This window comes from Malus domestica, chromosome 05, assembly GCF_042453785.1.
Source record: "Malus domestica chromosome 05, GDT2T_hap1".
In the NCBI taxonomy this organism is placed as follows: domain Eukaryota; kingdom Viridiplantae; phylum Streptophyta; class Magnoliopsida; order Rosales; family Rosaceae; genus Malus; species Malus domestica.
In genome coordinates, this window is record NC_091665.1 from 4,922,302 (window position 1) to 4,936,307 (window position 14,006).

Sequence of the window (14,006 nt, forward strand, 5' to 3'; positions counted from 1 at the left end):
TCATCTCCTCATTGTTGTTGAAGATGATCAAATCTACCTAGCCGTGGTAAATTAAAGAAGAAATAGAGGAACAATGGCTTCCTCTATGGTTCCGTCCGCCGCGGAGATTAGGACCCTCACGATCTCCTCCGACAACCGCCCCATGATTCTCTTCGAGAAGTTCGGGTTCACCCACATCGGTCACGTGAGCATCCGGGTCTTGCACGTGTCCGTCACCTCCAAGCACCCCGATATCGATCCCTCCCGCTTCGGCTTCTTCCTCCTCTCCGAGAGTCCCTCCTCCAGGTCCTCGTCGAGATCCAGCAGAACCCCCAGCTCTGCGTCTTGGACTCCCGCTACATCACCCACCTCTTCAATTTCAAGGAGCTCTCACCGCCGCCGCAAGCTTCCTTCAACCACTCCTACCCAGTCTCCGCCCCCAACGAATACAGCCTCTTCTTCGCCAATTGCGTGCCGGAGACCACCGTATCCATGATCGTATGGACGGAGGTCTACAATCTTGACCCGGATGGTTCCCGCGACTACCTTTCGGCCGGGTTGACCAACCTGCCATCGCTGTTTTCGGTCTTTTTTCTCGCGTATTTGGTGTTTGTGGGCTTCTGGGTCTACCTCTGCTACACCAACAAGAGATCCGTGCACCGCATCCATCTTCTGATGGGCGGATTGCTTTTGATGAAGGCGTTGAATCTGATTTGCACGACGGAGGACAAGCACTGCGTGAAGGGGAAGAAGAAGTTCATGAAGCAGATGACCCACGGGTCCAAGAGCCACAGAGCTCTCGGGTCTATCGGTGCCGGAACCACGCCGGGGCGGGTTTACAAGGGGAAGAAGATGCCCGGGAGAATGGGAGGAACCAAGACCAAGATTAGGAAGCTGAAGATTGTGAAGATCGATAAGGAGCTCAATGTTGTGATGATCAAAGGCGCTCTGCCTGGGTTGCCAAATCAAGAAGAAATATTTTCTATTTCACCCTATTCCGATGATGAAGAAAAACAGCCCTCAATTATTAAAGAATGAGTATGGGCGTCCGTTGAAATTATCTCTGAAGAGGGTTGTGGGATGCGACGCGGCAGGAAGCAAGCCGAGCTCCAAATGGTACAGAGCGCACATGGTGTTGACGGTGCTGACGGTGGTTCCAAGGGTCGTAGGCGGTGCTAGTATTCACGAGGGTTTCCTCCTGCAATTCTCCCGTCAACGCCTCCACCTCTACAGCACCGAGACTCTTCCTCTGGTCAACGAGCAGCAGCCAAGCCGCCTCGTCATCCTCATCTCTGTCAAGTTCCATCCCTGCAAATTCCTCAAACCCGTCCTCCAAATTTATACAAAAAAAAATATAATAAAAAATATATGGTGCAGATTGCACCATCTGAAAAGAATAAAAAAATAATAATATAAAAAAATAAAAAAATAAAAGGGGATGGTGCGGATTGCACCATCTGAAAAGAAAAATATATAATAATAAAATAATATAAAAATAAAAAAAATAAAAATATATAAAAAAAATATAAAAAAAAATAAATGGTGCGGATTGCACCATCTAAAAGAAAATATATATATATATAAAATAAAAATAAATAAATAAATAAAAAATTTAAATAATAATAATAATAATAATAAAATAAAATAAAAAAAGAGAAATGCATTGAGAGAAATAGAAGTCCATTTTATTTTTGGAAATTTTACATAAATTTGCATTATACATACCTAAAAAAAAAAATCAATCAAATCGAATTTACAAGAGGCAATCTTCAAGGACGATCAAGTAGCGCCTCACCACTCGGCAGAGCTCTAGGAAGAAGATGCGCCGGAGGTTGACTGTTTGAAGCCTCATCACTCGGCGGAACCCCAGGAGGAGGAGGCACCAAAGGTTGATCATTTGGTGCTTCATTACGCGGTACAGCCCCAGAAGACGAAGGCAAATGCTGCTGGAACAAACCCACAAACCTCTGATGATTAAGTAAAATCTGACCATCAGATTCCTGCATCTGGTCAATCTTCCTCTTCATGTTTGTCGCATAGCTATGTGCGAGCTTATGCAATTGTTTATTCTCCTGCTTGAGCCCTCTAATCTCCTGCTTGAGACTTATCACTTCCGCCGCCAATGATTCAACTTGACGGGTTCGAGCAAATAGGCGTTGGGCCATATTAGACACAGAACCTGCACACTGCACACTGAGAGCCAGAGAATCCTTAACAGCCAACTCATCAGACTGTTTGGAAAGTAGTCTGTTATCTCTGGGAGTGACAAGGTTCCGGGCCACCACCGCAGCGGTCATATCATTCTTCACTACTAAATCCCCAACGGTAAGAGGACCAGTAGGGGATATGAAGGATGAGCGTCATATGTTGTCTGGAGAAGAAGGGATTGCCTCTTCACCAAGGTTCAAATCAAAACGACGATCGGAGGGGCCATACATTTTCAAAATGTTGAAGAAAGAAAAGATCAGACAAATCAAGATCTTAGAAGTGCAAGAATGGAGTTTTCACAAGCGAAAATTCAATTGTGCTTTGAAACGAACAACGTGCCTCTATAAAAAATCAGCACTCGACGGGATTTCAGAGATCGAAGAGGCGAGCTCAGAATTCGAAGGGGCCAATTCAAGTATTGAAGAGGTGCTAGCTTTCTCAAAAGCTGGGCTTGCTAAAAAAGACACGGGCGATTTTACTTTCCAGACTTGTCCGCACTTGTCACATGCAACCTCTACACTCGACAAAGCTCAGAAATCGGAGAGGCATCTTGCTTTTCCAGACGCGTCAGCACCCATTACACGCAAACTCAACTTTGCGGAAGTCACGGGTAATTTGTCGAAGCGCCGATCCCAGATATCGAAGAGGCGCCAGTCTTTTTCAACCGCGTCAACACCTGTTATATGCACACTCAGCTTTGCGTAAGTCACGGGCAATTTGTCGAAGATTTTCGGTGAAGGAGAAAACACGTGAAGTTTACTGTTCAATCATCCAACGGTTGTCGACACGAGTGAAAAAATAATACCTCTACAGGTATTAAGGAACTTCCTATAACTGTCCACCTTCACCCTTCATAACAATGCAAACATACAGAACCTTTCTTCATCTCCAAAAAAATGCTTTCCCAACGAAACCTCTCGAGTCATTCAATGTTCCTTATTCCTTGGGGTACCTCTGCAAGCCAATGACTCCAAAGTAAAAGTATCTCATATCACCAGGGTAGAAAGCAAAAGTATCTCATATCATGCGTTCTCCCTATCCTTTCCTTTGTCCTTGTTCCTACCTACAAAGACAAGGATAAAGAAAACAATATGCCGGAACTTCCACTCAAACTCGGGTAAGAAACCGACTGCTTGGAACCTTTCCCTGAGTGCCTGCCTAGCACTGCTCTCGAGTACTCGTCTTCCACTGCTGCTGTACTTTCAAAGAAGCTACCATATCTGCCTGGAGAACAGATAAGGCAAGTGAAAATGATACCTTGCAGCATGTGGAGACAAGGTGCAGAAGGAACAAGCAGAGAAGAATGCGTTCTGCACAGTCAACTCAGCAGAAGAAGTCCGAGCTGAAGAACTCGAGAAGCTGCCACATCTGCCTGAAGAAACAAGCAGAGAAGAATGCAGCATGCACAGTCAACTCAGCAGAAAGAGTCTGAGATAAAGAACTTAAGAAGATGCCACATCTGCCTGAGGAACAGATAAAGCAAGGGAAAATAATACATTGAAGCATGTGGAGACAAGCACAACAAAGCACGTGCCGATTCATCCGCTGCTTCTTCAAAATCAAAAGTATCTCATATCATCAGGGTTGCAATCACTCTGGACGGTGAACTCGTTTTGACCCTGAAATTCTTGGGTCGACTTACTAGGTGTTGTGGGATGCACGTGCCGATTCACCACCCTTGAATCGAATCCTTAAAGATCAAGTCACCAACTGGAAGAAAGCCCCATCAATCTTGAAGATCATACCGTTGACCAAACTGCTCAGGTGTGAATTAGAAAGATTGAACAAAGAAACAGGTTGTCACCTTTACCTCGTGCCTGCTTGCCATGTGTTCGAGTCAACCTTTAAGAATCAAGCCTCAACGGCCCTTGAAGAAGTTTCCAACCAAATTCAAGATCAAGCCTCGACGGCCCTTGAGGAAATCACAAGTCCAATTCAAGATTAAGTGTCTACCACCATTGAATCAAAACCTAGTTCAAGAATAAGTTGTGGAAAATCAACAATTGGAGGAATCCAGAAAATCCTCCAACCCAGTTCAAGATCAAAGCTGTGGAAAGTCAACAAGCGCAACAAAATATGTGCCGATTCACCCACTACCAAAGCCAAAGATCATCTACCACATGAAGCTCCTTGTGGTCCAATTTCAACCTTCAAGATCAAGCCTCGACAGCCCTTGAAGAAATTTCAAACAAAAGTTCAAGAACAAGCCTTAACGGCCCTTGAAGAAATCTCAAGCCCAATTCAAGATCAAGCTTCAATGGCCCTTGAAGAAATCTCCAGCCTAATTCAAGATCAAGCCTCGACGGCCCTTGGATTGACATCTACAGTAAAGGACTTCAAAACGCATCTCCTACACGTGACAAGCACATGTATACGACGCGCCTTGAAGTGGGGGCATTTGTAGACATCGAAATTTCGGTAAATAAATGTTGACCGATAAATCAAAGTGTCAACGCTCATGTATTACATAAATTTTACACGTAGCGTGTGACTCAACGAAAATTGAAATGAGTTGGAAAAGTCATCAAATAGGACACGTGTCAACACCTGGCAGAAACGACTTATTTCATCTGGGATATTATATTCAAAATTAGGCCTTGGAAAATTCTATAAATACAAGCCCATTTCATTCATTTGAGGGGGAACCAAAATCATTAGGCAAAATTCTTAAAGCTCTGAAGTTCTGAAACTCTAAAACTCCGAAGCTCTCAAGCATCCAGGTTCCCGAAGAATCAAGAAATCTCTCTTCGTTCTTCGTTCATCGTTCTTCGTTCATCGTTCTTCCAAGATCAAGCCCCAACGGCCCTTTGGATCAACAATCATCCACCACTTCAAGATCAAGCCCCAACGGCCCTTGAAGAAAGTGTTCTTCGTTCTTCGTTCTTCGTTCATCGTTCTTCCAAGATCAAGCCCCAACGGCCCTTGAAGAACTTCCACCAATTCAAGATCAAGCCCCGACAGCCCTTGAAGAAAGTATTCATCGTTCATCATCCGTTCATCCAAGATCAAGCCCCAACAGCCCTTTGGATCAACAAACGTCGACAAATCCACACATCCAACCGTTCTTCAAGATTAAGCCCAAAAGCCCTTGAAGATCCGTTCATCACTGTTCTTCAAGATCAAGCCCAAAAGCCCTTGAAGACCCGTTCATCATCGTTATTCAAGATCAAGCATTAACGGCCCTTGAAGAAATACTCATCAAACCCCAACGGCTTATTGAAGATCCGCTCAAATCCACCTTCAAAGATCAAGCCCACGGCCCCTTGAAAGAAACTTCCAATAGTTCATCCAAGATCAAGCCTCGACAGCCCTTGGATCAACGAAACATCCACAAATCAACGCCTTACGGAGATCGAATCAGAGGATCAAAATTGAGAGAGATTGTAACCCAAAATCATCAAATACATAATATTTGTTTGTGCACGTTGTTCTTGTCTCTTTCGTTTCAGGAATTTTCCGTGTTTACAGTCATTTACGCTTTATTCTTCTTACTGAATTTCATTTTTAAAATTTTATTTTTTGAAAACATGATCATCTGGCGGATGTAAGAAGATGATATCATGTTTCTATATTTACGGTTAACTGAAATATGAGTCAATGTCATATAATTTGTAGAAACTTTATAAACATCAAGCAATATTTTCACTAACCGTAAAACTCTAAATATAATATCAACGATCCAAACCGTTCATCTACCTACACCCTCTAATAGATCATGTTTTCAAAAATGAAAATCTAAAAAAACGAAATTTGATAAGAACAATGAAGCATAAATGTAAACAACAATCAACGGTTAAATTTTGATCTATGAATTATATGATTATAGTAGCGAATTTCGAAGTTAAGCTCTTCATAAAAGTTATAAAGCTTATCATTAAGAGTGTTTATATATTTTTTTCTATATTTTTTTACACTTCTACATTAATTAAAAAACTATTAAAGACTTTAGGTAAGCGAAAATATACTTCAAACAAAATTGTGTTTTTATGTTTTGGATGTGATAATATGGAATGTATATACTTATTTAGTATTATGTTTTTCATTTGATTATTTATTGGTTTAAAATATATTTTTCTTAACGGGTAACGGGTCAGGTCATATTACCTGTTAATATTATCGGGTCGATTTCGGGTCGGGTCATTTTACCCGTTTATTTTAACGGGTGTTACACGACACGACCCGTTAAGATATCAGATATGACACGAAAACGACACGAACACGGAAAACACGATACGAATGCCAAGTCTAATATATATATATATATGTATATGTATATGCTTATATCTTAATTATGGGAAAATTTTACATGTTTTACAGCAAGGGGTTAGTATGTTGATAAATGAAATGGTTTTGTAAAACATTTGTTTTTGCCCACTCACGTTTTCTATTTTGCGCCCCTTTAGGTTTTAAGTAAGCTTGTTGTTGGTGGCTTGAGGATGTTGGCAGTTCTGACTTATCTAAATAATAGTAGGACATTTCTGGTACTGTATAACTAGTACTTGTCCTACTGGACTACACCTAAACTTTATGCTCTGATTAGGAGTGTTCACTGTTGTAACTAACACTATCACTTTCTGTTTAGTAGTACACTCTAGTAATTTGGTTTTTAATTATTCGTATATTTCTTATCTTTATTGCTTCAGCACTACGCACATGGCTACGTCACTCTCACGTGACGTCCAGCATGCCTTGATCTCGGTCGGGGTGTGTCAGTGAATGTTCATGCTATCAGGGTTGCAAAAATATCAAGATAAAAACCTTTGTTTTGGAAGAACCTGATTACGTGATGATATAGATGAACTGGTTTGTTGCAAAAAAAGCTTCATTGTTAGATTCTTAAGTGCAGCAGTAAGAGCGTGTTGTAGCTTATTTTATCTCACTACAGGGTATGGGCAATGGCAGGGAGAGACGTGTTTGTAGAATCATAGGGGAATGTGTGTTGAGAATGTGTTATCTCCCTACGCAGTGCTTTTATTTATAGTAATAAGAGGAAGAATAATTCCTTCATCCCTAAGTAATACAAATCCATATAGGAAAGAATAACTAAAATAAAATCTAATCTAGGATTTACACAATCACACTTAAATTAGGAAAGTTTATAACACCATCTAAATTCTAATAATTAATTATACTTTTTTTTTAAACTAATTAAAAGGGTTTGAAAATTTTGAGTTTTAACGATATAAAGTGAATAGTACCAAGATTAATTTTTTAGTGTAAAAATGTGGTTTTTCGTTAAAGTGAACAGTACTAGAAACTTTTCTTTAAAGTTCCTTTTTTTTTTTTTTTTGATTTTTTTGATTGGAAAAATAAAAAAAATAAAAAAGGTGGAGGAGGGTGCATCATGCAGTGGCACGTGACTTCACACGAACGTCTTCCAGGAACTCAGGAATTAAGCATACAGACAATCGCCGAAAGGTCTTCAATTTGGGGTCACATGAGTTAACTACGTCCGTCCGATCAACATACTTTTCTTGTTCCAACAATCCAGCCGTAAATAATTAAACGCCACCATAGCATCGTACACCTGAAGCAACACCGTAATATATCTCCTCTTGGCGAGCCGGAAGAGCAAGTGTCTTTGTTCTTCGCTGGAAATATTTTTCTATTCATTTTCTTTTCCGAATTCCGATTATCCAAACGGGAGCGAGGAAGAAGAATCCGTCGGACAAAATCTCACTGACCGGAGCATCCAATCCAAATGGCGGTTTCCGTGACGGCGTCCACGATTCCTTCTCTCAGCTCTGACCGTACGACTCGCTTAGCTGCGGCGGCGGCCTCATCCTCCTCCTCTTCTTCTTGTTCAAAGCTGTCTTCCTCTACTTCTCTGCGATTTCCGGCGCAGCTTCGACGTGTTCGGATCGGAACTCAGGACTCACGGCCTCGGCTTCTTCCTCCGGTAATGAATTTTCCGTTTTTGTAGTTTCGTAGTCTGTTTGTTTCCCGAGAAAATCGAGGAATTTAACCTGATGAAATTGTGTAGCGTTAAAATTCCTGTTCTAAAATTTCTGTGTTTTGTAGTGGAAGAGATTGCAAAATTTAAATTTAGGAAGCAAAGCATACAACTGCAAATCTTGTTGTTATCATATTTATGGCCCAAACACCAATTGCTTTGTATTTCTTTGGTCCTTGCCGTTTCCTATGAGTTGTGAGAAAATCACATGGGTCGGTTTTCGGAGTTTCCAAATTTTAGTCTTTTCAAGAGAATAAAGACATTTAATCGAAAAGTGCAGGAAAAGTAAACTCAGAGGATGGTTTGCAAGACATAGATTTAGCATGCTACAGGAGGCATGTGGAATATAGAGCTTAAGGACATGGAACTCACTATTGATTGTCTTTGAAATGGTTTTGTACTTGATTTTGGCGCACGCAGTTGATTTTTTAGACTATCGGTAAACTAATTTGGAATCAAACCTCTCTCAAACAATTAGAATGCACAATGTCACCGATATAGGATATTAGGTTGCATCAGTTTGATCTTCCCCCATTTTCCAGGTAAAGTACCTTTTCATGATAACCGTTTGGGGCATAAAGTTGGGAAGGGACAACCTAGAACCAAAATTATTGAATGGGATGAAAGGTGTAGATTGTAAAACTTGGATAGTATATCTTGTAACGATTTGAATGATAGAGACAGTGAGCAAATCCATATTCGGGGCCTTCATGCATGGACTCGAGTGTTCTTTAATCATCTAATCAGAAGCCGATTGTTTATACCAGTCAATCGACGGTCCTCCTATCACTACTGGCTTTGCCTCAAGTTACAAGTGAAGTTTCAATTCAGGATGATGACCTATCATGTTGAAGATCAACACCAGCCCAATTGGTGTTTGGATTCTAGAAGATTCTAGCAGCAAGTCTAGAGGGCAGAGCTTCCTGAAGACTTGCACTTTGTCCAGGTGCAATGGAACTAGATTTTTCTATAGAATTATCTAAAGCTAAGTAGTCTTTTGTAGAAAGGATTAGAAGGATGTTTCTTATGTCGGTGGAAGGCTGTGTGCATGATCAATGCACTAGAAAGTTCTAGTGATAGTATAAGTCGGCAAACATGCCTTATAAATATGTATGTATGAGTGTTGTAATGTAACCAAGAAGAAGTAAGAGAGCAAACCAAGAGAGAGCTAAGTAAGAGAGTGAGAAGCCTTGTAAGTGAGTAGTCTTGTAAAGAGTGTGAGTGGTCTAGAGTTTGTCTCTAGAAGTGAGAGAGTGTCATACGTTCTAAATTGTGTCCTTGATAGTTGTTGTGTTGTAATATTCTGTGAGTTAATACAAGTAATTTGTTTACTTGTTTTGTCTCTCCAACACTTGTGTTAGAGCTGTGTATTCTAGTTTTTCCTCAACATATCACTTAGGTGGTTATCCATATGGACCATGTTGTGACAGTTTCAATAGCTGCGTGTACTCTTTCTTTGCTGTCTTTGGAATATTTAGCCTGTATAGCTGAATTACGAAGTGTGACTGAATTGGTGATTCAGTAATTACATGTATATGTGGAAAAAAAATTACTTTTCGTAGGTTGAAGCAAAGAAGCAAACATTTTCATCCTTCCAAGATTTGCTGGCTACCTCTGAAAAACCTGTGTTGGTTGACTTCTATGCAACCTGGTAAGCTTTTCTTGTGTATCTCACTTCTTATTTTGTTTGCAATTTGTCATTATTGTTGTATTGTCAGCTAAACTTTAATTCCTAAACAAGGTGGTAGCTATTCACCTTTTAGGTTTTCCCTCTCTATATAAAGGTAAGAATAGACAATTAAGTAATAAACTCTGGTTGACAGGTGTGGACCTTGTCAATTTATGGCACCCATCCTCAATGAAGTCAGTATTACGCTGAATGACAAGATCCAGGTTGTGAAAATTGACACAGAGAAGTATCCTAGCATTGCTGATAAATATAACATACAAGCATTGCCTACTTTCATCATATTTAAGGATGGAGAGCCATTTGACCGCTTTGTAAGTTGAATTTGTTCTCTTTTTTCCTTTGGGAGATTAATATGTTTGCCTTTGGTAGACGATCAAATGTCTAGAAATGTGTAATCTGTCACATAACATCTCATACTGATTGCATGCTTTTTATACGGCCAGAATATGGACGGGTATTGTCAAGTTGTTACGATTTGCTGTTAATTCCACTTTTTAGATTTTGTAAGATATCCTATGCACTTGCATTGGTTTACAATTTCGTCAGGTGTGTTGCTTTGCATGCTTTTCTTCTTCTTTTGCTTAGTTTTGATTCGAAGATGTTGAATTTTAAGGATTTATGTTCTCTTAGATCCAAAATATTAAATAGAATAAATAATGTATGTTCTCCGTGCATGTATGCAAGGCACTGTTAGATTAGTTTTGGCGGTTTTTCTTTTTGGTTTTTTGGTCGATTTTAAATATCTATGATGACTTTGCTTTCATTACTTGCAGGAGGGTGCTATGACTGCTGATCAGCTTGTCGAACGAATAGAAACTACTTTGAAAGTTAAGTAGGAGACAGGTGAGCTCTATAATATTCGTGAGTTGAGAGCACTCGTATCGTCCGCTGTTCTTTCTCTGCTTCCTCCTCCCCATTTCCTAACCTTTCCTTTTTCTTCACTCTTCATTTATTGGTCCAGCTTCTCAGGTTGAACCGAGAAGCTGATCGATTCAGCCGCATTGCAAGAAAAATGGATTTTATGAAGAAAGGCACTGGATGTTTCCTCTGCTTTTTTATTTTTTGTATGTAACTGGTTTGTACCAACAAAAAAGTTACGAGACTTGGCGTAATCGCACGGGTAAAGCTTAGTGAAAACAATTTTACGATGTCAGTTTCTGTTGTGATATACACATCCACATCAGTTGCATTTGATTGAAATTCATGATTTGGAAAAGTTAATGAAATTTTGTGGACATTCATTTCATTTGCAATGCAACTTAGACCTTATTGGCAATTGGTTTGTGGACACAAGATTTACTACTTAATTTGGATACCTTGTCAAATTAGAGTCAATAATTAACAATGGCATATCTAGTAAGAAGTTATTTCTGCATGCCTCCCTTCCCATTTCCTACGGCTGTTTAGCTTGCAAGCACACAAATCATTTGTAATAAAGATATGCAAATACGAGATCAAATTCATCGAGATTGAATGAACAATAATTTGGTATCTTATGTTTAGCTGCGGACATGACTGACCTCAGGAGGTCTCAATGGAAAAAATTTCAGAAAAAATGTAGACAAAAGTAACATTGAGGAATTAAATGATAATTCTTTTCATTCGTAAATAATAGTGTAAACAATGTTATTACAATCTACAAAGTCCAAAATTATCATCGACGAGTTTTCATATTTTGAAAATGTTTATGATAGTTTCATACTCAACGATCAATCCACAACTCTAATAACTGAAATTTGAGAATAATGAGTACAAATAGTGAACTTGATACACTAGGAAGCTTAAGGAGGTCCCAGAAAGTCCATATTCGGGGCCTTCATGCATGGACTCGAGTGTTTCTTAATCATCTAATCAGAAGCCGATTGTTTATACCAGTCAATCGACGTCCCAGAAAGTCCGCTCTTCTGCTTCGACGTTGCTGAACCCGCTCTACCATGGAGACGGCTCCCTCCTCGTCTTCCTACCCATGGCACGGGTTTAGTCCTCCTTGATGGTCAGCTAATGTTCACCTAAGCTTTCGCACTTAGTAAACAAGCCTTCACTAGTTGCCTGGAACATAACTACTATTACTATGATGATTATTACGCCGACCACCACGGCGTTTATAATGCTTCTGGTTCTAATTGGGGTGTAGTAGCCTGTCAACTGTCCAGTACCGATTCCGATGACTTCGGAACTTGGATTAAGCCCATCCAAATTCTGGAGCCAAGGTTGCCGAGTGAATTTTGGGGGCGATGCACACTTATAGCTTTGCTCATCTAGGAGGTTCAAAAGTATGCTTTGTTCTTTCCAATCCCATCTCGCACCCAAAAAAAATTTGTCTTTGGAAGGTGCGTCTTCTTGTTCAAACTTTTGAGTTTTCCTTCTCCAAACAAAGTACCACCCTCACTAGTGCTGCTTTATTTTATTGTTTTTTATTTTTTGTTTTTTTTGGAAAACCTTAATGGTATAAGGGTAATTTTATTGATAACAAAAAAATAAGTTACACCTAGACAGAAGGGGACATAAACCTTACCCCTCATAAAACAGAGACAATAAATAGGAATACACGAAAAAGAAGGGGGAACATAAACCTTACCCTTCTAGAAATAAAAAACGAGAATGATACAAAGAAAAGAGGGGGGGGACATGAAACATAATCCCTCTAAAACCAAACCTAAAGGTCTAAACTTGCAAAACAAGTCAAACAACCCCATAAAGTTAGGAGAAAAAAAAAAGTGAGACAAACCTGGATGCCGACATGCACATTAATTTGAGAAGCAATAACCAGGCAAGCCAACATAGTCTGAAAACAAAGCAGCACAAACCGCCATCGGAGGAGAATCATGCCAAGTTAAAGATGGAGAAGACAATCCCATGTTAGCAAAATTGTCTGCAACAAGATTTACTTCACGATGTACATGAGATACATAGAAAGTCATTTTCCGAATACGATCTAAACAAATAGACCATTGCGTATGAAGAGGCCAAGGAGGATCAAAATTAGACGATTGAAGAGCATAAATAACACTAGAACTATTACTTTCAAACCAAAGACAATGCCAACCCTATTGATATGCAAACTCAATACTAATAATAATTGCTAATAACTCTGCAAAAAAAAAAAAAAAAGTTGCGATGACCAATGCATTGACAGAAACCTCCAAGAAAACAACCATGACAATTCCTGAAAAATCCTCCACATGTAGCAGGATCAGAATTTCCTTTAGACAAACCATCTGTATTAAGCTTAAACCAAGGAAACCAAAGGACAGGAAGAATAGTAGGTGCCTTGCGAGGGATAGGTTGGATCCCCAAAGAAGAAATGATCCGAGTGTCAAAACCTTGAGAATAACCAGAAATAAACTTCCCACCATGAACAATCGCCGAATTGATAGAAATGCAAAAGACGATGAAAATAGATTGGACGACCCTAAAAAATAAATTTATTTTGAGCCTTCTAAATAGCTGAAATAGTAGAAAGACCCGCAAAAATCCATAGATTGTGCAACTGTTTGGAAAATGGCTTACAGACATAGACATCCCAAAAAACAACCAAAGAATCTGAAAGAGGCAAAAATGTACCAAATTAACATACTAACCACCTCCAAAGTTGCCTAGATATCTGACATCCAATGCTGCCGATGATGGTGATGATTATAATTATAATGATGGAGGCTGCGATTCAAAAAGATCATTCGATTTCTCCTCTTTCAAAGCCGACATCCTCTCCACTCGCAACTTTGAATACGATTGGTGCGGAGAATCTTTTGAGACTGCTCACGCAGCCGTGCTTGGTTGCTTTGCCCTGTAAGTTTCGTCGGTAAGGTTAACTTTCCAATTCTATCCCATTTTCTGTATTTGCTTTCTCCTGCGTGCGGCCTTAACTTGTAACTGTACTACGTAGGAAAGCATTAGTCAATGTATTTCCTGTGCACACACTATCACTTGAGGAACAAGTTCGACTGCATTGTTTGCGATTTAAGTCAATCTAGACCCTGCATTGCAACTCGCATTGGGTCTTACTGGAACTACTTACAGCGAGCATGCAAAACCCCCTGCGTGTTGATTGAGGTTCTGAGGGGGAACACTCCATCAAGCACGTTGAAGATATGGTCTGTAGCAGCATTGCTTGGAAATTGGAAATTGGAGATCTGCCTAGCTAGCTACTATTTCTGTGTCTAGCTCCTCATGTAG

At 39.9% G+C, this 14,006-nt stretch overlaps 1 protein-coding gene across 1 annotated transcript; it reads left to right on the forward strand.

Moving 5' to 3' along the window:
- Window positions 1-7,626: 7,626 nt before the first annotated feature.
- On the forward strand, window positions 7,627-11,106 carry LOC103444311 (thioredoxin Y1, chloroplastic). Its single transcript, XM_008383250.3, has 5 exons — window positions 7,627-8,086; window positions 9,703-9,791; window positions 9,964-10,141; window positions 10,604-10,673; window positions 10,792-11,106. The coding sequence occupies exons 1-4, from the start codon at window positions 7,889-7,891 to the stop codon at window positions 10,664-10,666; spliced, it is 528 nt and encodes a 175-aa protein (XP_008381472.1). The 5' UTR covers window positions 7,627-7,888; the 3' UTR covers window positions 10,667-10,673; window positions 10,792-11,106.
- The last annotated feature ends 2,900 nt before the right edge of the window (window positions 11,107-14,006 follow it).